The sequence below is a fragment of the Notolabrus celidotus genome, chromosome 19 (genome assembly GCF_009762535.1).
Source record: "Notolabrus celidotus isolate fNotCel1 chromosome 19, fNotCel1.pri, whole genome shotgun sequence".
Lineage (NCBI taxonomy): Eukaryota > Metazoa > Chordata > Actinopteri > Labriformes > Labridae > Notolabrus > Notolabrus celidotus.
The window spans coordinates 18694841-18719911 of record NC_048290.1 but is presented as its reverse complement, the minus strand read 5'-3'; the positions used below and the strand labels follow the sequence as shown (position 1 = coordinate 18719911).

The 25071-nt window shown below is 47.6% G+C and overlaps 2 protein-coding genes across 3 annotated transcripts in view; one reads left to right on the top strand and one right to left on the bottom strand.

The window, feature by feature from the left end:
• The window catches only part of LOC117831013 (ras-specific guanine nucleotide-releasing factor RalGPS1-like), a 57207-nt gene that overhangs the window by 6400 nt on the left and 25736 nt on the right, over positions 1 to 25071 (top strand). For both annotated transcript variants that reach the window (XM_034709440.1, XM_034709441.1), the window contains exons 2-8: positions 1926 to 2056; positions 3035 to 3139; positions 3465 to 3515; positions 4404 to 4487; positions 4830 to 4919; positions 5807 to 5899; positions 7987 to 8113. In XM_034709440.1, the coding sequence (XP_034565331.1) occupies positions 2000 to 2056; positions 3035 to 3139; positions 3465 to 3515; positions 4404 to 4487; positions 4830 to 4919; positions 5807 to 5899; positions 7987 to 8113 (607 nt within the window). In that variant the 5' untranslated portion in view covers positions 1926 to 1999. The remainder of the gene's footprint in view (positions 1 to 1925; positions 2057 to 3034; positions 3140 to 3464; positions 3516 to 4403; positions 4488 to 4829; positions 4920 to 5806; positions 5900 to 7986; positions 8114 to 25071) is intronic.
• LOC117831014 (angiopoietin-related protein 2-like) lies at positions 10274 to 20007 on the bottom strand. Its single transcript, XM_034709443.1, has 5 exons — positions 19753 to 20007; positions 14248 to 15341; positions 13728 to 13921; positions 11230 to 11500; positions 10274 to 10940 (listed from the first exon to the last, which is right to left on the bottom strand). The coding sequence occupies exons 2-5, from the start codon at positions 15305 to 15307 to the stop codon at positions 10741 to 10743; spliced, it is 1725 nt and encodes a 574-aa protein (XP_034565334.1). The 5' UTR covers positions 15308 to 15341; positions 19753 to 20007; the 3' UTR covers positions 10274 to 10740.

The following is a 25071-nucleotide window of genomic DNA, read 5'->3' as shown; positions in this document are numbered from 1 at the left end:
ATCTGATCCTTTGATAATAAACAGAATATAAATCTTTAAGATGCTCCAACAGTAAACAGACATGAGGATCCAGACATGAGGATCCAGACTGTTCCTGATCCAGACTGTTCCTTATCCACACTGTTCCTGATCCAGACTGTTCTTGATCCAGACTGTTCCGGATCCAGACTGTTCCTGATCCAGACTGTTCCTGATCCAGACTGTTCCTGATCCAGACTGTTCTTGATCCAGACTGTTCTTGATCCAGACTGTTCCTGATCCAGACTGTTCCTGATCCAGACTCTTCCTGATCCAGACTGTTCTTGATCCAGACTGTTCTTGATCCAGACTGTTCCGGATCCAGACTGTTCCTGATCCAGACTGTTCCTGATCCAGACTGTTCCTGATCCAGACTGTTCCGGTTTTAGACTGTTCCTGATCCAGACTGTTTCGGATCCAGACTTTTCCTGATCCATCCAACATCAGACTTCATATTGTCTCTCAATCTGAGGATGTTTGTTGTTGTTGTTTATGTCGTCCTGTTGTTGACGTCTCGTGCAGGTTTGGTGGATCCAGGTCTGATCTTAGATCTGAATCAATCTGATCATTTATATAATTAGACAGTTTTATGCTGACCCGTGAGTCTCTGAGACCTTAAGTCAGTCCTCTGATCTGGACCCTACACACAGTAAGATCTAAATCTCTGTAAACATGTTCACAGTGTTTTTAATGATGAGATGAACTCATATCTGACCCTAAAGTCTTCTTCATGTTTCTAATTCAGTTTAAATCTTTCTGTCCACTGACTCCAGAGTCTGATAAAGACCAAACTCTGCAAGCTGCAGCTGTGTGTGTGTTCCTCAGTGTGTTAATGAGTGTGTTACTGTCCCAGACTCTCTCAGATCAGGGTGATGATTGGAGCAGAGTTTTAGTGACACTGATCAGAGTCTATGTGGTCGTCTCTCTGCAGCGAACAGATCTTCTTTGTAGAGTTGTAACTTAGCATTAGCGACCCCACGGGATGTTACACCCCCCCCCCCTCTCTCCCTCCTCCCCCAGCCTGCAGGATGGCTTCTTAAAATTTGATTACCCTGCTGCCTCACAGATAATTTATCCCTGACCCCTTTCTGCAAACCTCTCAGGGACGCACGCACGCACGCACGCACGCACGCACGCACGCACGCACGCACGCACGCACGCACGCACGCACGCACGCACCTCTCTGTAGGAGGTCTGACCTGGACTACAGACCGACAGACTCCTGATGAGGACTTTATTAACAGACACATGAGGAGGGGCTCAGCTCATTGAGGGGAGAGGACACTGGGAGCAGGACACTGGGAGAGAGGGAGAGGTAGAGAGAGACCTGCAGTGAAGGTCTGCAGGCTGGAACTGAACCCCGGCCTGCTTCATGGACTAAAGCATCTGTGAAGCGTGCTATCTAACACCAGGCCCAAGAGCTCCAGCACGGACTCCTGAGATGCTCTCCCTCACCTGCTAACAGGTTTAGGTTCTAAAACTGAAAATCCCTGACGTGGTATGTGGACTGATTGTAACTAAAAACATTTCTTCATGTGATCTTTGAGGAAACGTCAGATTTAAAGATCTGATGAGTTTCAGAGAATATATTGTGTTTATGATCTTTACCTGCTGCAGCTCTGAGCAGCCTCAGTGCGTCCCTCTGCCCAGGTGCATTGCGGGACGTTGAGTTTTATAGTTGTCAGAGAGTCTCAGGGTCTCAGAGAGTCTCTGAGTCTCCTGCTGTGAGGAGTTCTGTTTGTGTTTGCTGCCATCTAGTGTCCACAGCTGTGTACTGCAGCTCAGCTCTCAGGCTCCTGTAGTTCCCTCTCTATGAGCTATTGTTTGGAAACTAACTCATGCTGAGTGATGTCTCTGTTCATCACCTGAATCTTTATCAGCTGATTGTTATTGATTTTGTGTTTCAGGCATGGATGAGAGGTTATGTGTGCCCCCCCCCTGAAAGCCTCTGCTGCCCCCGCCCTCTGCTCCCTCAGTGAGCATGTATCGCAGGAACGGCCTCTCTGATGGCACCAGCATCAACTCCATCACCTCAGAGGTAATGCACACTCACAAACGCCGTACGCACGTATATACACACTGTGCAGACACACTGGTGATGTGAAACATGCAGCTCTGTGTCAGTGTTTCCTCTCTGAGTCTCTAAAATTGACCTCAACGTGTCTTCATGTAAACATGTTGTTCTCTCTGTTTCACTCTTTCCATTTATTAAATTCTGAACTGATTCGCTGTGACCCGAGGAGGAGGAGGAGAGAGAGGAAGAGGAAACATACCAGCTCCTCCTCTCTTCCTCCTCTCTCTCTCTCTCTCTCTCTCTCTATCTCTCTCTCTCCTCCTCTCTTTCTTCCTCTTGCTCCTCTTCCTCGAGTATCGTGCCCTGATCCCAGCATCTGTCTGTGTTTATGTTGATCATAAGAAGCTCTCGCCCAGATGAAGTCAGATTTTGTTCTTGTACTGTGGATTTAATAATCTGGATTAAAAAAATGGGGATTGAGGAAAAAAATGAAGATGCAAAAAAAACTTAAAAGTGCCTATTATTTTTCTGTAACTTCTCTGAGATTTCACCACGTAGCGAGTGAAGGTTCAAACTCAGACTTTAATAAACAGTGCAGAGGTTCATGATGATCTAAAATCAAAACAAGTTGCAGAGTTTATTTATTGAGCTCCACATCACACACTCTGAGTTTATTATCATCAACATGAATCTGATCAATATGCAGCATGCAAAGCAGGTTACAGATCACACTCTCTCCTCCAGTGTGTGTGTGTGTGTGTGTGTGTGTGTGTGTGTGTGTGTGTGTGTGTGTGTGTGTGTGTGTGTGTGTGTGTGTGTGTGTGTGTGTGTGTGTGTGTGTGTGTGTGTGTGTGTGTGTGTGTGTGTGTGTGTGTGTGTGAGAGAGTGTGTGAGAGTGTGTGTGTGTGTTACAGCAGTCACACTCTGATAACGAACCTCTCAGCTGATATCAAGTGATTGGTTATTGATCAGTGTGTGTAACATTGTCGTGTGTGATTTCAGGCGAGCAGCAGCTCCGACTCTCTGGATGGACCATGTGTCGACTACGCAAAGAGCTACGACGCCGTCATCTTCGACGTGCTGAAGGTGACGCCGGAGGAGTTCGCTGTGAGTACGAGTCACACGAAAGAGATCAGAGATCAGAGAGACAAAAAGAGAGATCAGATCAGAGCTCACAGAGTCATGAGAGAGTTTATCAGGACAGAGATGAGCATGAGAGAGACTCACTTGGTACAGGTGTGACAGACGATACAGGGAAGCTTGAGCTTGATTAGCTCGCTCTGTAGGGACTTGGTCTGGGAACTGGAGGGTTTCTGGTTCAAGTCCTGACATGGAATAAAGTCTGGAAGTCAGTGCAGGAGAGGAGCAGGTTTCATCAGACCATCACGGTCTCACAGTGCGGTCAGATAACAGATCTGTGTTTCTGTTTCAGAGTCAGATCACTCTGATGGATGCTCCAGTGTTTAAAGCCATCCTGCCAGAGGTGAGACACACACACACACACACACACACACACACACACACACACACACACACACACACACACACACACACACACACTGCATCACAGGGCTGACTCTAGTCCTCATACAGACAGCCTGCGGTGTTTCCTGCATATACAGATTATAATAATATATATAATACATGATACAAATGTTTTAATAATGATATATACAGATTAATATATAGAGACTACACAGCAAAGATAAACAATAAATACAGATGTTGTAACACTAATCATGGTGTGTTTGCAGAAATCCTGCAGGAACCAGGTCCAAACATGTCCTTCAGATTAGTGTTCATACTCTCTCTCCTCTGAAATCATAACTCAGTAATAACCAGTGACTGATGATCAGTGATGGTTTCCAGGTTATCTGTGGACCTGTAACCTGAGCCTCCTCAGAGCTCGGCTCCTCATTGATCCTGATTACCTTTAAGTGTTTGTGGTGAAGTCCACCCCAGCTGCAGTCCCTCAGCTGACCTCAGATCAGCCTGTGATTGCTCTGAATCCTCCCTGCAGGTTTCCTTTCATCATGCTGAGCTCATCAGAGACGAGGTTCTGCTGCAGCCTCGCAGGCTCGTCGTGTGTGAGACTCGTTAAAGAGTTAAATACGTCCAAATGTCTGAAATCACTGTTTACAGACTTTAAACCTCTGAAGTCTGAGCGTGAGGGAGGAGCCATGTGTGATCTGTGTTTCATTCACTGATGAACATTATCTCATCACTGATTAACGAACATGTTTCACCTGACTGCAGAGAGCTTCACATCTTTGTTTAAAGTATCACAGGGGGCTCTTCATCACCAAACTGAGGAGTGTGTATCATTCCAAACCTCGTTAACGCTGTTGGACTCTGTGTTTGGTGTTTTCAGGAGCTGGCGAGCTGTGGATGGAACGGCAAAGAGAAACACAGTTTGGCTCCAAATGTGGTCGCCTTCACGCGCAGGTTCAACCAGGTACGTCTGCATACACCTGTTATCAGCTGGACTCCTAATGAAGTCTGTCACTGAAGGAGTAATGTCAGGTCTGAGGGTCTGAGGGTCTGAATCTGCTTCTTGTGCAGAGAGGAGAGTGCCCAGGTCTTATTTTCGCTCCTTAGTAATCAAAACCTCTGAGAGATGTTTACCTCTGAAGCTCCTGAAGAGGGCGCTCTGAGTCTGACCTGACATGACCCAACCACAGACCTGATTCAGGGGCTAACACTCAGACCTGTGTGTGTGTGTGTTGAAACCTGTGTGTGTGTGTGTGTGTGTCGAAACCTGTATGTTTGTGTGTTATAACCTGTGTGTGTGTTTCAGGTGAGCTTCTGGTTGGTGAGAGAGATCCTGACGGCTCATACTCTGAAGATCCGAGCAGAGATTCTGGGTCACTTTGTGAAAATAGCGAAGGTGAGTTTAAACTCCTGAAGGTGTTTCACAGAGAGGAGAGAGATATTAATACACTTTATTCACTTTATATATTGATAAATCATGATGATGAAGTTTCTGTGGTTCATTTCTCATCTGTGGCTCCTGGAGTTGTTGGTGTGTGAGTGTGTGTGTGTGTGTGTGTGAGAGATTTACTGCACTGATGATGAAGATGCAGTCTCTCCTCTGTGGTTGAATGGTGGACTCTGTGGGAGGGAGAGGAAACCTGGAAAGCTGATGTTCCTGGAGAAATTTAAGGATTGATATCAGGTCCTCAGAGAGCTCTGAGACGTGTTCCACTCTGAGACTGAGAGTCCGCACACACGGTCCTCTAAAGTCCTGGACTCAGATTTATGAAATCAGACGATCACAGGAGGGATTAGAGGAGCTCTGACAGGAACCATTGAGGGGTAAAAACAAGTATATGATCATGAACCAGAGAAGATACGACCATACTCTTATACTCTGAGGCCAGGTATGAGCCGAACTCTCTTACACTGACTGTGACACATAGTGATGGATAAACAAACACAGACAGGTGTAAACACAGAGTGAGAGCATCATCATGTCTGGTATGTCTGAACAGTTTCCTCCATCATCAGTGAGACCTCTCTCATGATCACAGAGAGTCTGAGATCTGAGATCACGCTGTCGAGGTGTGAAGAAGAGAGACATGTCTCTGTAACTTCAGTCTCAGTTTACAGAAAACTCAGGATCAGTGTGAGCTCTCACTAGCACCTACAGCTCTGCCTTGCTGTCAGACTGAGACCATGTTTTTATGAGAGAGAGACTGAACAAACCTCAGAGTGTGTGTTACTGAAGGATTTACTGTGCTAATTCATTGTGTGTGTGTGTGTGTGTGTTTACAGAAACTGTTGGAGTTGAACAACCTGCACTCTCTGGTGTCGGTGGTCTCGGCTCTGCAGAGCGCTCCCATCTTCAGACTCAGTAAGACCTGGGCGGTAAGTTTCAGACTCACCTGTGAGCTACGGTCAGTGACGAACCTTTAACCTCTGACCTCTGACCTCTAACAGCCCCCCTGCTTGGCCTCATAGTGAAATAATTTTGAATCAGTGTGTTTGAGGGTCTCCATCAGGAGGATCAGGTGGGAGGTTATATAAAGAGAGACGGACCGGTCCAGGTCCTCGTGGTCAGGTGAGAGGAGGATGGAGCGAGCAGGTGGTGTTGGTGACGGAGCAGCAGTAATGGTTCCCTCTGTCACAGACACTTTGTTCTGTTTTTATACTCAACGTGAGTCCTGGTCTTGGATCTGAGTGGACCCTCCAGAGCCAGCACACATGGAGACCCGCTCAGCAAGGGATCATCCTCAGTGGGATTCTGCTGATTTGGATTTATGAAGCCTGCAGATGGAAATGTGCCGTCTCACTGAAGAGTTTATTTTCCACGTGGAGCTGCAGACGACACAGCTCATCACTCACCTGCAGGTCCTGGTCCAGGATCTGTATGGTGATCAGCTGGAGTTAATGATCCGAGTCCAACATGAGCTGCGGGACGCTCTGAACTCTCTGCCATGTGTCTCTGTTAGATGATTATATGGTCCATAAAGAAGCATCAGATGAGCAGAGTCAGGACTCTCTGCAGCCTGTTAGCATTTCAGACCCTCCACACGTTTTTATCACTTTAATGCACGGCGGTTCAGGAAACAAGGCCGTGCACCGAGGTTTTCAAAAAGCATCAAATCAAGGAAACTGTCGTCATGAAGAGTCACACCAGAGCTTTAATAAAACATCTGATCTCTGCATGTTCACCGCTACTGAAGATACAGACTGATGCAGAGACGGCTACCCTCTGAAGCTAACGTCAAGCTAATATCAAGCTAATATCAAGCTAACTTGAGGTTAACATCAGGTTAACGTCAAGCTAATATCAAGCTAATGTCAGGTTAACGTCAGGTTAACGTCTTTAAAGTCAGGTTAATGTCAGGTTAACGTCAAGCTAACATCAAGCTAACGTCAAGCTAACTACAGGTTAATGTCAAGTAAATGTCAAACTAGCAATAAACTGACTTCTGGTTAACGTCAAGCTAATATCAAGCTAACTTCAGGTTAACGTCAGGTTAACGTCAAGCTAACATCAAGCTAACGTCAAGCTAACGTCAGGTTAACGTCAAGCTAACGTGAAGCTTACTTCAGGTTATTGTCAAGCTAACGTCAAGCTCATATCAGGTTAATGTCAAGCTAACGTCAAGCTGATATCAGGTCACTGTAAAGCTAACGCCTAGCTTATGTCAAGCTAACGCCAGGTTAAAGTCAAGCTAACGTCAAGCTAACGTCAAGCTAACGCCAGGTTAGGGTCAAGCTAACGTCAAGCTACCGTCAAGCTAACGTCAAGCTACCGTCAAGCTAACGTCAAGCTAACGTCAAGCTAACGTCACACTACCGTCAAGCTAACGTCAAGCTACCGTCAAGCTAACGTCAAGCTACCGTCAAGCTAACGTCACACTACCGTCAAGCTAACATCAGGTGTAGATGTATCCTGAAGTGTTCTCCCAGCCTCCCTCTCCATGTTTCCTTCAGTCTCTCTTCCACCCGTCTCTCACTGTGACGTTTGGATCTCAGTGTCTCCGGTTGTTGGCCTGTCTCTGACCTTGACCCTGACCCTGAACCTGAGAGCAGGCATGTTGGATCAAACCGTGACTCAGCTCTGAGGCGTGTTTGTTTTCGGACTCAGGTGTGATTGAAACACCTGCAGTGTCTCTGTTTCTTAGTTTGTTCAGCTGATGGAAACCAGCAGCATGAAGTATGTTCCTGCCTCGTCCTCTGCTGAGGATCACGAGGACGGGCTTCCATGTTGGCGAGGAAGCAGAGCAGCGTCCTCCAAACGTCTGGACCACTCAGAGTGATGAAGTGCAAAGCTCCTCTTCCACCCCTGATGAGCTGGAGCAGCTGAGAGGAAATAACTCAGAGACATGTTTACTGAAGGACCTCAGTCAAACACTCAGTGATCCAGCTGCACCAATCACACACCTCAATCACAGTCAGGTGACCTTTGATGATGTCACACCTGTCCTTTCTTCTCTGTTTTTCAGCTGATCAGTCGGAAAGATAAAGCCACGTTTGAGAAGTTAAACTATCTGACGTCCAAAGAGGAGAACTACACCCGCATGAGAGAGTACATCCGCACCCTGAAGATGGTGCCCTGCATCCCCTACCTTGGTGAGTCCCTCCACCTGAGCTACGTAGACCATGAATCAGGGTGATGTCACACAACACCACGGGCAGTGATATGATATGTGTTCCCAAACGATGAGACAACATGCTGTTCAATCCAACACGATATGAAACACAACATACAGTCACACACTCTTGCATCTGCTGGACCGTGCGTGTGTCCAATCAGTGTGCAGCATTTTGTAAACACGCTCTTGAAACGGCCTGACGTAGCAGCAGACCTCTGTGCTCTGTGAATTAGCTGCTGTTGTTATTCTGTTCACTTTGTCGTCACTTTGTTTGTCTCATCACTTCACCTTCAGAGCAGAGCTGTTATCATGTTCCTGCAGAGTGTTGTGTTGTGACGTCCACTCAGTGTCAGCATGGTGTTCAGTTACTCTGAGATAACTATGAGGTCCAGGGATCCCGGGTTCATTAACAGGACTAACACTCTGCAGGAGTTCAGTCTGTAGCGCTGTATTATTCGGGTCCTGGGTGTGTGCCTGTTATTCTCTGTGACTATGAGCTGAAGGACGGATCACAACATACTAACATGAAGAAGCCTCTCAGACCTGACGTCCTCCTCATTTACTGAGCTGCAGTCATTCAGCAGCAGCTGTAGTTATAAACACAGTCATGATGTGATTGTAAGCTGAGTGTATGTTTACATCTCTAATGCTCCATGAAAAAGAAAGAAAGCAGCTCTGAGAAGTGAGTCCTGATTTATATGCTGCATGGTTTCATGCTCATCAGGATCTAACCTGAGCGTCTGAGCTCCGGTCTGCAGAGAAACCTCCACACATCTCTTCTTTAAGACTTCATTTTAACCTCAGAGATTAAAACCTGGAGACTTCATGAGATCAGCAGAGTGGATGTTTAATTTGAAGCTGGTGATGATTTGTTGTCTGTCACTGAAGATCAGAGAGATTGGTTTGATGTGAGATCATCTGAAATCATAGGAGGTTAGACCACATGAGATCATAGATTATGAGATCGTAGATCACATGAGATCATAGATCAATTGAGGTGATGTGGAGCTCCGTCTGGCACATGGTCTGAATGAAGTCCAGCATGGTGAGCTCAGAGAGGAGAGTTATTATCAGCCTGATGTTTGGATGCTTTGAAGCGTCTGAGGCTCCTCACGGTGAACCTGAGGACCTAACACAGGTGATCCTCGGACGGTCTACAGAGGGAACTGGGTTTACACTATGATATAAAAATATCTCAGTGTGAGGATGTGATCATGTTTGTGGAGACGAGCTTCAGTCAAAGTGTCATGCTGCAGATATCCATTCTGATCAGGATTTACAGACCAGCTGATCTTCAGACTCTTCAGGGTCCAGGTCATGAATCAGAGCTGATCTTCAGACTCTGAGAGTCTATAGGAGTCAGGGTGTAGATGGTCTGTGATAGTCCTGTTACTCTCTGTGTTGGTTTCATGACACCATGAAGAACATAAATAACACAAACACATGACTCTCTGAGCTCAGACTCTCTGCGGGTTCGGTTTTTAACTGCTGCTGTCATACTTGGCCGATGCTGGATCAGCTGCGGTCACGTCTGCGTCACTGAACTCTGATTTTATTTGTCTGTAACGGCCTGGAGTTAAACAACTACACACTTTTCTCTCTCTGGTGTTTGTAGAGGTTGCTTTTATTCTGCAGAGCCGAACAAGAAGTCAGAGAGGAGCTGATCACTTCACCTCAAATACACGAGTCCAGAAAACCTGCAGAGAGACCGCTCTCTCTCTCCACCTTGGTGTACGATGATCCCTGGTCCTGATATGACCTGGTGCATCATATTTCCTCTCTCTCTCTCTCTCTCTGAAGCCTCCTTTCTACTAAAGAATGAAAGACCCCCAAAATAACCTTTAATTAATAATAGAATAAAGAGAGGATATGTGAAACTACCACTCACCTATAGATGCACAGACCTCCTTAATACAGTTGCTGCAGGAGAGTGAAGTCATGTGACTGCAGACGCTTCATGTGAGGAGGAGGTCTGCAGGACCACGAGGAGGTGTTTACTCCTAATGATCTGATGTGTGTCAATGAGATTAGCTAACACTGATGGTCCCTCACTACAGCAGCCTCTACCATCAGAGAGTGAATGTGACGATGAGTGTGAAAGAGTTTTGAGTGCTCAGAAAGAAAAGAGATATAGAAGAACAAGTCCATGTACATGTTTATTATAGTTTAACAGACAGACTGTAAACATAGAGACAGAGCATATATACACACAGAGCTCTCACTGTGTCTGTGCAGTAACACAGTGACCTCGCCTCAGAGAGCCCGAGGAGACGGAGACGAGACGGAGCGAGGATCTGATCATGAACTCACTCTGAAACCGTCTCTGACGTTAGATCCGTGGTCCTGTAGACCACCTGTAGACCTCCTGCTGTCGGGTCCTGCTTCATCCAAACCTTTAATGTCCGTATTAAAACAAAGATTCAAGCGGTGCTGCTTACTGAGTCTGAAACAACCTGCAGGATCACACAGACTCTGATTCAGGATCAGAGTATGCCTGAGTATGGAGTCCACATCATGAGTCTATGAAGAGTCCGACCCTGAGGATGCAGACGTGCCCCCCTTTAGCTCCCTGATAGAGTCTTTCAGTCCTGGAGGGTCTCAGTGTTACTGGAACGTGTTCCCGTTTGGTCGGATCATCATGGTGACCTTCTTCAGGGAGTACGACCCCCCTCTGTACTCGGCCCAGTAGACCCCGTCCTGGTACCGGCTCTTGTAGTGTCCTCCTCGGTACCACACGCCGTTCAGGTTTGAGTGGGCGCAGGCGTTATACCACCAGCCCCCCTTCTGGTAGTGAGCACAGTTACCTGCAGACACAAGACGTCCAATCAGAACAGAGGTCAGGGTCACATGATCAGGATGATCAGGGTCTGCTCACACAAGGATCTCCTCTGAGGTCAGGCTTAGACCTCCGCTTGAGCTTCCCTGGTCTCTGAGTCTGCTAGAGTTAGAGGTCAGAGGTCAGGGAGGTTCAGGACTGAGGCTCTTCTGCTGCAGAGAGGAAGACCGTCCCCCCTCTGACGCAGACTGAGCTCCAGAGTGAGATGTGGAACCAGACGGGCTGATGTGTGATATAACAGGATATGAATGACTCACCTGCGTACACGTCGTGGTCTCGGTCCAGCGTGGTGAACTGCTTTCCGTTGTGCCAGGTCAGAGAGTCTCCGGCGTTGCCCTGGTACCGCCCGACTCGCAGCCTGTAGAAGTCAGACTCGGCCTCGACTCTGAAGCTGGCGTACTCTGCGAAGGTCTTCCTCCCAGTCCAGTCCTCCAGTGTCACCAGCAACTTGTAGGTTCCCTGGTTGGTCAGCCAGTAGATGTTCTCCAGGCCCAACCAGTACTCCCCGTCGATGTTTCCGAAGCCTTGCTGCAAAGAGAGAGAGACATGGAACCAGTCAGGAAAGTTCCTCCTTCTGCTCCGAACACTGATTTATCCTGATGTGCCAAAACACTCTCTGGTCCTGAACGTTAGAGGAGCGGTCTCCCCGTCCTGGACTCAGAAACCACTCATGAATCCAGCCTCAGTTACATCACACATGGGCCTGATCTTCAGGGACTGGGTGCCAGATGAGAGCGTGTAATTGGCTGTAAGTGCTGTGTTAGGTCATGGAGGGGGGGGGGTCTGTGTTGGTTTTGGTTCTGTTTAAAGTTCTGAGTGGTTCTGCAGATTGGGCTGTCCTCACCAGACCACAGGGTGTAAATCAGACGAGGGACCGCTCTGAGTGTTTGACCCTGAGCCGTGTGTTTACGTAACGCCAGGTTCCACGGGTTCTAACGGGGAACACGGACCTGTTCTAAGCTCCTGGATCTCTGCAGCTCTCAAAACATGTTTGTTTTATTTGAATTGATCTCTGGTGATCTCATACATTACATATAAAGATTACTCCCATCTTACACAATGAGCTGGATGCTGTGAGAGCCTCATTACACTTTAATTATTTCATTACTGAGATCTTTATCCTCCCACTGCGTCTCGACTTCATCATTAAGACCGTTTAACTCTTGAAACATTCAATAACAACCGCTTACACTCTGATGGATTCAAGACTAGAATAACTAAAAACATTTATACAATAATCACTGCTGCTACACACGCAGGAGCTTTAAAGGTGCAGTGTGTAGTGTTTAAAGGTGCAGTGTTTAGTGGTACAGTGTGTAGTATTTAAGGGTACAGTGTATAGTGTTTAAAGGTGCAGTGTGTAGCATTTAGTGGTACAGTGTGTAGTATTTAAGGGTACAGTGTATAGTGTTTAAAGGTGCAGTGTATAGTATTTAAGGGTGCAGTGCGTATTGATTTAAAGGTACAGTGTGTAGTGGTTAAAGGTACAGTGTGTAGTGGTTAAAGGTACAGTGTGTAGTGGTTAAAGGTACAGTGTGGTGAAAGGTGCAGTGTGGTGTATTTAAAGGTACAGTGTGTAGTATTTAAAGGTACAGTGTGGTGTATTTAAAGGTACAGTGTGTTGAAATGTGCAGTGTGGTGTATTTAAAGGTACAGTGTGTAGTATTTAAAGGTGCAGTGTTTAGTGTTTAAAGGTACACTGTGTTGTATTTAAAGGTACAGTGTGTTGTATTTAAAGGTGCAGTGTGTATTGTTTAAAGGTACAGTGTGTAGCATTTAATGGTACAGTGTGTAATGTTTAAATGTGCAGTGTGTAGTGTTTAAAGGTACAGTTTGTAATATTTAAAGGTACAGTGTGTAGTGTTTAAAGGTGCTTCTACAAGCTGTCTCATATGAACACTGTGCTCCTCCACCCTCTCATCACAAAGAGCAATCAGATTTTGACGCATAGCTTTGCCTCCTCCTCTCTGCAGCTCTCTCTCTCTCTCTCTCTCCTCTCTCTCTCTCTCTCTCTCTCTCTCTCTTTCTCTCTCTCTCTCTCTCTCTCTGTTCACATATTTTTTTTATTAAAGTATTAAAGTTGGGTCTTTCTAGCAGCTCAGTGGAAAGTAATTTAGTTTGGTGAACCACACTTTGGTCTGGATTGAAACGTCTCAAGGACTCTCAGATGTTCTGATGTTTCTCTCTGGTTGAAGGTTCCCAGAGGAAAGTCTCTCTGAAGCCGGTGATCCCTGAAGTTTCCTCCTCGTCACCGCAGAGCTAAACGTTTGGCTTCAGATTAATTATCCTTCAGTCTGTTCCACTGATTGAATTCAGGAAAGATACCCAAGTTTCCTGGAAGAGGAACCCTGATGCCCAGACAGTCATGCTCCCCGCAGGATAAACCATGACGAAAATAAAGCTGAGTTAAAATCAGTGAGCTGACGTTTGGATGGTGATGTACTAATATCACACTTTCATTCAGGACAGAACAAACTGCAGATTAACTCTCAGACTGAGACTTTGATCTGATTCTACTCATACTGATTTGCTGGACTCTGATTCAGGATTTGAGTAATGTTGAATAAGTTGTGTCCCCTGGAGGAACAAACGGCAGTCTTTGAGTTTGCAGAGACTCATGATGTGGCGTTAGTTGTGACGTATCAGCTGCAGAGGATTGTGGGTCAGCACAGTGTTGAAAGTATATAAATCTACAGAGACTCCCCTGTATTATTTTATTCATTATTTATTTATAAATAAATACCCAAAGTTTTACCTTGTACGTCTCCCAGTTCCTGAAGAAGTTGACCGACCCGTCCTGGCGTCTCTGGATGACGGTCCAGCCTCCGGGGTCGTGTCTCTGGTCACACCACACCTGCATGAGTCTGTTGCTGGTGTCAGGTTTGAGGAGGAACATGCCGCTGGTGGAGTATCTGTTCTCCAGAGCTTCCAGACAGTCTCTGAACGGACCTGCAGGAACACACACGAGGGAAGAGGCTGTGAAGGACCATCAGACACGAGAACCTCCAAACTGATCTTTGATTTAACACTAACAGAGAGGCTGCAGCGCCAGACTGAGTGTGTGTGTGTCACTATGTGTGTGTGTCTGTGTGTGTCTGTGTGTAAAGGATAAACACTAGAGGGAGACAGAGAGCCTGGACAACTATGTGTGTGTGTCTGTGTGTGTCTGTGTGTAAAGGATAAACACTAGAGGGAGACAGAGAGCCTGGACATCAAGTCTCATCTTTAACCCCTCGTTGTCTGACCTACAGGTGTTGGTGTAGTCCGAAACTCACCTGAGGGCTCGTTGGTAGAGCTGTAGACGGTGCTAGGCATTGTGGGTAACGGAGGCGGTAGTGCTTTGGCGTTCTGGTCATTTTGGATCTCGTTGGTGAAGGGGGTGTGACGGGGGTACGTGGGGGGGTGGAACGGTCTGTACCCCCCCGGAGAGAGGGGAGGCATCTGCAGAGGAGGCTGAGGACGTATGGGACGGCTCCTCTCCTGCACATGGCTGTACGTCTGCTGCGCCCCGCTGAAGGAGTGTCCTCCTCCTCCTCCTCCTCCTCCTGCTCCTCCTCCTCCTCCCCCTCCTCCCCCTCCTCCCCCTCCTCTGTATGTCTGTCCCCCCTCATGAGGTTGTCCTCCCCCGTACGTCTGTCCTCCCCCGTACGTCTGTCCTCCCTCGTACGTCTGCCCCCCCCTGTACGTGGGCCCACCCCCCCTCCTGCAGGACTCCTCCAGCTGCTGCAGGAGGGCGCTCTGATTGTTGGCGAGCGCAGACAGGTGTTGGTACTTGAGCTCAAGGTCTCGATATCTCGTGGTGAGTCGTCCCATCTCGTTGGTCTGGTTGAGGACTCGTGTCTCGAGCTGCGCCCCCTCGAGGGCGTTGTCTCGTTTGCGGATGATCTCGTGCAGCAGCTGCATGTAGAGCTGCGTGACCCTAGAGTTCATGTTGCGGCTCTCTTTGCGCAGCAGCTTCACCTCGTTCACCACGCCGCCGTCCACCTCCACCAGCTGCTGCAGCACTTCGATCTGCCGCCGCTGCTTCTGCAGCTCGCTGTTCAGCAGCTCCAGCTCCTGCTTGTTGACACGGTTCTCCAGCAGGGCCTCGGGCTCCTTTGAGTTCACACAGATGGCCCCGGTGTTCTTCTGCTGAGGGACGATGAAGGTGTACGAACATTTCTCTGAGAGGGACGCGCTGTGGTCCACGGCTCGTTTCTGACGGGATGACGCGTACAGAAAGTCTCTCTCCAGGATGTCATCGCTGGTCCCCATTTCCTGAGCGTCCTGCTGGAGAGACGACTCTGGTCCAGACAGAACCAGGACCAGCAACAACACAAACACAGGGAGGATCATGGTACAGGCCTGCTGCACCGACAATAAGTGGAATCTGGAAGAGAAGGAGGAGACGTTCAGTTATGAAGAAACTGAAGTGTTTTTATGTCGTATAAATGAGCATTCTGCTCATCGCTCACCTAACGGTCCGCAGGAGCTTTAAACTGATTTTGTTCTTAAAGTGACAGAACAAGAAAAATCTTCAGGTTGACTTTAAACAAACATCCTGTATTCACTGACTCTGTCCTGATCCGCTCAGAGGTCAGACAACAAGAAGAGCAGGAAACTGAGGACTCTGATTGTTTTATGGTTTTATTAGGATGAACGTCTGTTTATATTTTTAGTTTGATACTCTCGTCTTTAAAATGATTCTCCTCAGTCAGCCTCACTCGGTGTGTTGCCAGATTATCTCATCAGCTCTCTGATTCTGTCAGAGATGAAGAGGTACAGTGATGATTCAGTCAGAGATGAAGATGTAGAGTGATGACTCAGTCAGAGATGAAGATGTAGAGTGATGATTCAGTCAGAGATGAAGATGTAGAGTGATGACTCAGTCAGAGATGAAGATGTAGAGTGATGACTCAGTCAGAGATGAAGATGTAGAGTGATGACTCAGTCAGAGATGAAGATGTAGAGTGATGATTCAGTCAGAGATGAAGATGTAGAGTGATGATTCAGTCAGAGATGAAGATGTAGAGTGATGACTCAGTCAGAGATGAAGATGTAGAGTGATGATTCTGTGATAAGACAGCCTCTTAGAGTAAACGTGTCCTCACAGTGACCCTGGCTCAGTGAAACCATGTGTCTTCTTTATTAAAGTATGACTAAGAAGTCCTCTCACGCTCTGTTCTGACGTCCCTCACGTTGTGTAACATCATGTTTGGATCTCGAGTCGTCTGTGTTCGGGCTGAAGTGTTTCACTCCTCAGGAATGTAACCGAGCGAGAGGACGCTCCCTCGCTCGGTTATCTCCACATGTTCCTGCATCATTACTCCGTCCTGCTGCCAACTGTTGCCTCAGATCGGCGGCTGAGCTCGCCGTGAGCGGACCTCACTGTTTTCCCATCATGCAGTGGGCTCTGAGGATGTGGAGCTTTTTATGAAGACTGTAAATCACATTTATTACCAACACAACAAACCTTCAGTGAGCTCAGCTCTCGGCAGGATCGGTTATTTAGTCTTTTATACTTGAGATTTAGAGCCTCAGTCTCTGCTCCTGCTGCGTGTTTAAAGGCAGAGTGACTTTAACTCACAACATCACACGCTCAGTCTGCAGCTAACAGTGTTTTAACTACCTGCTACTGAATCCACATGAAGGAGGCCAGAGTTAAGCCTCTATGGAATTGTTTACAGTGAAACAGATAAAAGAGTTAAGATTGTTAGCATAGTGACCTGAAGAGTCCAGAGCGTTGAGCTCTTTTATCAGGAGACTTCATATCACTCCTGTATCTCCTGCTGAGCCTGGAGCTCTCCGCAGCACTGATTCAATTCGACACACTCAAATAGACCCAGACACACACACACACACACACACACACACACACACACACACACACACACACACACACACACACACACACACACACACACACACACACACACACACACACACACACACACACACACACACACACACACATGATTTGCATTATGACTCTGGTAGTCTGTCATGTTAACACTTGTTCCATCTTAACGTTTTGGCTCTCAAAGTCTGAAGCTGTGAGGAAGCTGATAGATTGATGGACAGTAGTTTAATAAAAGATGATTCATAATCAATAATAATAACAACAATAATCGTAATAATTATTATAATATTTATAAAAATAATGATAATGATTAAAGGTCACCCCACAAGCAGGCACGCACGCACGCACGCACGCACGCACGCACGCACGCACGCACGCACGCACGCACGCACGCACGCACGCACGCACGCACGCACGCACGCACGCACGCGCTGTGATCCTGCAGACGTCTTTGCTGTGATCCTGCAGACGTCTTTGCTGTGATCCCGCAGACTTCCGCTGTGATCCCGCAGTCCTCCCGCTGTGATCTTTAATATTTTCTTCAACATGACCAACACTTCAGACTCAGGAACACATCAGCCGGTCAGACTCTGACTGTAATAAAGTTTATTAAAGACGAGCAGGGTCCCTCTGAGACAGACATTCATTAAGTTTACTAGTCTTAGTTTACTGTCTGTAAACTTTAAGGATGGTGAGACTCTTCTATCGCTAAATCGCACGCTCAGATATTTGATGATGTCATCGGTAAACAGGAAACAGTTCTTCCTGCGACATGTGACATCACTTTTTAGAAACTTCAGTTTGAAGCTCTGCAGAGTTTGTCCCCCGCCCAACTCTGATCACACCAACAATTCATTTCCTATTTCTCTACTCACACACATTGTAATCACCCCCCAACACCAGCCCCACCCCCACCAGGCCTCCAACCACGAAAACCACCACCCAGACCCCGCATCAGGGAGCCGGACAGGATGTCATCAATGCAAAAAACCACACATGACGTCATCCTGAAAACATCATGTTTCTGTCTGACAGCCGGTACAACAAGAAACAACACAAACACACGCACAAACACACGCACGCACCGAGCACGCGGACGGACGCGCGCACACACACACACACACACACACACACACACACACACACACACACACACACACACACACACACACACACACACACACACACACACACACACACACACACACACACACACACAAACAAACAGGCTGCAGGTCAATGTGTAGCTGCAGTGTCACCTGTCGGATTGAGCTCTCAACTCTGACCTCATAAAAGCAGCTCAGACTCAGATCACCATCTGTTATACACGTGCAAAAGGTGTCACACACACTACACACTACACACACACACACACACACACACACCAGGCTCAGTAGCAACAGTTGCTCCTGGCTGCGGCTCGTCTGGTCTGGTCTCAGAGAGGTGATGGCTCTGTGGAGCTCTTTAACCCGTGGGGGTGAGGAGGGGGAGACGCTCGTCTCTCCATGTTCAGCAGATTCAGTCAGAGAGTTAAACAACTGACTGACAGTCTCTGTGTGGACCTGAGCTGGTCCTCTCTGTCTCCGACTTAGTCTGTGACTCCTCTCTGTGGTTTGTTGTTGGATCATCTTTAATCTCTGGAGAATCCTCTCTGAGCTACCCGATTGTTCAACCTGCTGTGGAGGACCTGTGTGTGTGTGTGTGTGTGTGTGTGTGTGTGTGTGTGTGCGTGTGTGCGTCTGTCTGTCTGTCTGTCTGTCTGTTGCTGTTGTAGAAACACACTAACCACATCCAGCATCCTCTGAGCTTCAGGAGGATTAAAGCATCATGTGGACTTTTTTAACTGTTAGTCTCGTGCGCACACACACACACACGCACACACACACACACACACACACACACACACACACACACACACACACACACACACACACACACACACACACACACACAAGGCCGCACGTGCACACACATGCTGCCACCCGTGACTTAATGCACGGTCCTGCCAACGGTTTCATAATCCCTCTCTCTCCTCCAACTACAGAGAGAGAGAGAGCTGAGGATGGACTACACAGGGTTAACAAAACCTCAGAGTCCCTGATCGGACTCATCAGATCCTGATCCATCAACCCAAACTCTCAAACACAGAGACCTGTTCCTCTCTGAGACTGAGACCAGGGCGGTTTAGGTTTCACATTATCAGGTATCTAATCATCTCTCATAAACACGTCAGCTGTTTGTGCAGCTCCTCTTCAGTCTGATCACAGAGTCTCTGTTCTCGGGCCTGCTGCAGAAAGTGATCAGATTAAGAGTATGTAACCTGAACGAGTCCATGTGGACCTGATCAGCCGTTTCTTTGCTCTAATGTTTAAACTGCAGGAGAAACTTTCCTCCACCTGTTCCTGTCTTCAGACTCTGTCATTGTTCATCATGTTACAGTAAAACTCTCTACATGCTGCTCTCTGATGATCTGAGTCATGTAATCCGAAGTCAAACACTTTATCAGTTTGTATTTCATCCTGATATAAAGTCTGGGTAAAGAGATCTATCTGCACTGAGACATGTTATAAAACCACAGAACGAAGAGGGACAATCCTCATCCTCATCATCCTCATCATCAGATAAGAGATACAACTTCTCTTCAATTTAACTTTGCATGAGAGGAGGAAGTTCTTCTTCCTGTGCAACCTCAGGCTTCACTCGGAGTCTGTTAACCTGCAGAATAATAAACTTTAATAACTGAAGAGAGAGAGGATGTCAGGACGGTCCGAGAGGAATCTAAAATATCTGACCGTTCAAACTCTGAGGACGCTGAAGTCAGAGAGCAGAGTTCTGTCCTCAGAGCGGGTCAGGTTTGTTTCTCTTCTCTGAGAGGGATAACCCTTTAAAGACTTTCTGAGTGATGCTGCAGGAGCTGTGTGTGAACGATGATCTGACTCACCAAGCGTCTCTGTCTCTGTCTCCGTCTCTGTAAGTCTGGCTCCAGTCAGCTCTCAGTCCGTCCACACGTCCTTTGTGTGTCACTTAGTCTTCATCCTGCGTCCTGAGATCAAACAGGAGACCTGAGAGGAAGTGTCCAGGCTGCAGTGAGTCTCTCTGAGTCTCAGAGTCCGGTCAGATCGAAGTCCTTCAGTCGGCTGCAGTTCCACCTGATGTTCTCTAACGGAGTGCTCAGCCGGACTCAGATCCTCCTCCTCTCTGCCATCACTGAGACTCTAATGAAGCTGTGAGCTCAGAGACGCCCCATCCCCTCCTCTCCTCTTTGAGAAAGCCTCTCCCCCCCTCCGCCCTCCTCCTCCACGGCCGGCCCAGTCCTCCCACTGAGGAGGAGACTGGGAGGACTGGGAGGGCTGAGCAGCAGCTGCAGGGAGATCACAGGTTCCAGCATGTGGATCCTGACCTGACGGCAGGGAGAGACCGGAAACAAGATGTTTCCCTGTTTCTGCTTTTCTCTGAGTCACTTCTCTCTGCAGGATCTTAAACAACTGGTCTTACTGCAGACTCCTGATCCTGGTCTCTGATAGTCTGAACATGTCCCTCTCCTGCCTCACAGATCCACAGTGAATAGGTTTATCTTCATGTTTCTGCAGAGAACATGAACCTTTATTCAGAGCCTGGTCCTGGTCTCGTGTGAGATCAGAAGGTGGTAGTTTCCTGCTTGACTCAGGTCTTCTGTATCTGTCCTGTCCTGCCCGTGACTTCATCTGTAAACTGAGACCTGAATCAGTGAGAGCCTGCAGAGCGAGGAGCTGGTTCCAGTTTGTTGTGTTGTCATAGTAATTACGTCTTACATAACGCTGTGGACAAACACACAGTGACTCACCCGCTTTGTTTTTAATCTCTAACTGCTGATGGATGATAAGAAACTGAGCTTATTCTCAGAGAGGTCACACGAGGGAGGACCATGGAGGACCATGTTCCTCTGAGACGCTCAGGGAACTACACGCTGAGGTCAGAGTTCAGATCCAGACTCTGGGAGAAGGGGGGTAGTCCTTTTTGTTGTTTTTTTTTTTTTGTTCATGTTTTTTAGTAAAACTCTGGAGATTTTAATCCTGTGATTAGAAACAGTATTTCTCTGAAGGACAGCAGCTGTCTCTGTTAACATGAAACACAGACTCTGGACTCTGAGCTCTGGATTCAGTCTGAGGAGGGTTCTGGTTTCTGTTTGGAGTCCGAGTAGTATTGACCAATAAGGGGTCAACAGGATTTGGAAAAATAGTCTGTATGGAGCGCAAAAGCAGGAGGAACACAATCCAGCGTAATGACGGCTCCCATGGTTGTTAATGTGAGGAGGATTTCTTTCTCTCTATAAACAGATATCTGCATGAAGAGCAGCTAACAATCTGTTCTAGATCAAACATTTATACTGAGACACAAATCTGCTCGATGCTGTGTCACTAAAAACAATCAGCGTTTAGATTTCCTGACTTCCTGGAACGCATCAGAAATGATGGATCCCACCATTAGGGGGGGCAGCAGGTGTTCTAGAATTCTGAGAACAAATGGAACATTACGTGAAGGAGGTCAGAGCTAAACAAAACATCAGTGTCTCTAATCCTCTTTCATAGACCTCCATTCAACAAAAAAACATTTTTTTAAAGTGATATTTTTTGGGCATTTTTGCCTTTATTACACAGGACAGCTGAAGAGAGTCGGGAAATGAGGGGAGTAGAGAGTGGGGGAGGATATGCAGTAAATAGTCGAGGCTTGAATCGAACTTGTGACCTCTGCGACAAGGAGTATAGCCTCTGTATATGGGGCACGTGTGTAGACTGCTAGGCCAACTGCGCCCCAACAAACAAACATTGTAAAAGTAGTTTTCTTCTCCTCTTGAGGACAGACCTGACTAAGCTTGACTTTTGACTTTTGACCAATCTGCATCAAGATGTTGTTATTTCAGTAAACTTAAGATCCGTTAATTACAAGAACATCAGTTTCTGTTTCAGGTTCATACCGCTGAAGGAAGCCAGAGTAAAGCCTCTGTGGAACTGTTTACAGTGAAACTGAGACTCGGCACTAACAGATGCTCCTCTGCTGATTGGACAGTAAAAAAAATGCAGCCTGCGGGACATTAAGTCTGGGTTGGCTGTTGTTTGTCTCTAATATTTGAATACGACAGAAACAGAGACAGATATTGATGAGGTCAGAGATGAACAAACAAAGAAACAATGTTGTGTGTTTCTAAACAATGTTGTGTGTTTCTTAGTTTCCTCCTCAGCCGGCCTCCCTCTGAGGTCTTTGTGTTAATGAGGAAACAACATACTGAGTGTGTGCAGATCATCAGTCAGCATCCTGTCTCTCAAATACAGAAGCTGAAGGCTCGTCTGTACGTCACCTGTTCGGACGGTTTCCCCTCCTGAAGGGAACTCTGTCTCTGTGATTGAAGCTGAAAGCTGAGAGCTCTCAGAGATGCAGCAGAGCGTTAAACCAGGACCTTGACTCTTCTTCTCTTTGTTCCGCTGCTTCCTGTATCAGTGCTGGAACACGGAGACTCCTCTTTAACGGACACGCCACCCTGAGTCTGCTCATTTCTGAGGTTTATAAGAGGACGTGTCTCAGCCTGAAATCACCTGCAGGACAGAGACGAGAGGAAACCACACATCCGGGACGAACGCAGAGTCAGAGCAGATAAATAAACTTCATCATTAAACCAACAAAGTCCTCGTCTCACTGCTCGTTTCGCTGCTCGTCTCACTACTTGTCTCACTCCTCTTCTCACTACTTGTCTCACTGCACGTCTCACTGCACGTCTCACTGCTCGTTTCACTGCTCGTCTCACTCCTCTTCTCACTACTTGTCTCACTGCACGTCTCACTGCACGTCTCACTGCTCGTTTCACTACTTGTCTAAATTCTCGTCTCACTGCTCGTTTCACCGCTCGTCTCATTCCTCTTCTCACTACTTGTCTCAGAGCACGTCTCACTGCTCATCTCACTGCTCGTCTCACTGCACGTCTCACTGCACGTCTCACTGCACGTCTCACTGCACGTCTCACTGCACGTCTCACTGCTCGTCTCACTGCTCGTCTCACTGCACGTCTTACTGCTCGTCTAACTTCTCGTCTTACTTCTAGTATCACTGCTCGTTTCACTCTTCGTCTCACTTCACGTCTCACTTCACGTCTCAGTACTCATATCACTCTTCGTCTCACCCCTCGTCTCACTCCTCGTCTCACTTCACGTCTGACTGCTTGTCTCACTACTCGTCTCACTCTTCGTCTCACTGCACGTCTCACTCCTTGTATCACTGCTCGTCTCACTGCACGTCTCACTCCTTGTATCACTGCTCGTCTCACTGCACGTCTCACTCCTTGTATCACTGCACGTCTCACTGCACATCTCACTCCTTGTCTCACTCTTCGTTTCACTCCTCATCTCACTGCACGTCTCACTCCTCGTATCACTGCTCGTCTCACTGCACGTCTCACTCCTCTTTCATAAAGCTGTGTGTTCAGTTTCAATGAGCTCTCCAACAAGACTGAACATGCTAAGATCTCTTTAATACAGCTGACATGTTGAGACCTTATAAGGTCTTCATCAGGCCCGGTGTGAGCTGTGGTTTGTGTGACTGACAGAAAGACCCTGACCCTGCAGCTCCTCACTCTTCACCCCTTCCCGCAGACAGAGAGCTGTGTTTGCTCTCTGCAGGTCCCTAGAGTGTTTCTGATATCCTGGACTCAGAGTCAGTGCACCTTGTGGTCAGGGTCTCTGAGGCTGGACTCGGTCTGACTGCTGCTTCTGGACGCCGATCTGAAGTGATGTAATGAAGCCTGTTAGCTTAGCGCTGATGGATGGAGACAGGAAGGACAGCTGAGTCGTGTCCGTCAGGATGACATCAGCGGCAAATATTTGTTATCATGTTGGTTGGAGCAGATGTGATTCTGATCCTGGAGCTGCCAGCACAGCTGAAATCATGGAGGGTCTCAGGGGGGTCAGGGTGGAACCTGCGGAGGAATGTAACAGAGAAGGGTTTCACATTGGAAGGACCATGAGATTCTGGATGTGAAGCTCATATCTGAACAGCTGCACGTTTCTCTTCCTCTAAAAGCTGAACTCTGGAACTCGTCGAGGTTTGTACTCTGAGCTGTAGACCTGCATCACTGCTTGAGGAGCTGCTCAACATTTCCACAGCCCCCCCCCCCCCCCCCCCCCCCCTTAACTTTACAGTCCTGATGTTGGCCCTGATGCTGCTGCACATGTTGTGTGTGTCTCTCCCCCCCCCCCCCCCCCCCCCCCCCTCTTCCTGAGCTCCCGGTCTTTTTAGGATGAAATCAAACTTTCCTTGTGGAGAGGTTTATGTTCTCAGGTTGCGCTGTGTGCAAAGACCTGAAGTGTTCCTGTTCTTTAGTTTGACCTCCAGGAGGATCTTCTGGTCCTCTTCCTTCAGACCTGAAGAAGGAACCGTCCTCCTGGTCTCAGCTCAGTCATTCATGTGCAGACTTCAGGACAGAGACAGAGACAGAGACAGAGACAGAGAGTCTCAGGGTGATTTGATAAGAGAGTAGACAGGAGCAGATCTCAGACTCTCTGAGGTTCAGGATCACAGACCGGTTTGAGGACTCCCTGTGTTTGCTCGTACAACATGTTACTGTCACGTATGTTCAATGTGTGTGGCAGACTCAGGTACGGTCCTGATTATGAGTCAGTCTCTGGTCTTGTCTTGGTTCAGATGAAGATCAGCCCTGCAGAAGTGACCTTTGACCCCGATGGAAAGCGTTAAAACGTTGTAACTACCTCAATCCGTCTCTGAGACTCAGCTCCTGTAAAGACCCCAGAGTCCTCCAGGCTCAGGCTGAGGTCTCTCTAACAGACCAGCAAAACAAAAGGCACGCATGCACGCACGCACTGAGCAGAGGAGGAAACACAGCAGAAACATGCCTGCTGGACTAAGAGACGTGCAGAGACAGAGTCCTGTCCTCAGTGAACTGGTTTGTGTCTCAGGGTCTCGAGGCTCTCCTCTCAGTGTGGCTGCAGCAGGCTGAGCTGCCCTGACCTCTGACCTCTGTGATGCCTGACCTCCTGTGGGGCGTGTATCCTCTGCTACTGAAGACGTCTGTCACTGCACGAGAATGTGTGTGTGTGTGTGTGTGTGTGTGTGTGTGTGTGTGTGTGTGTGTGTGTGTGTGTGTGTGTGTGTGTGTGTGTGTGTGTGTGTGTGTGTGTGTGTGTGTGTGTGTGTGTGTGTGTGTTTGTTCACACCAGGTTTTGTCTTCATTAGCACATCGTAGGGTTATCAGGGTGTCTGAAGGATCAGGAGTTTA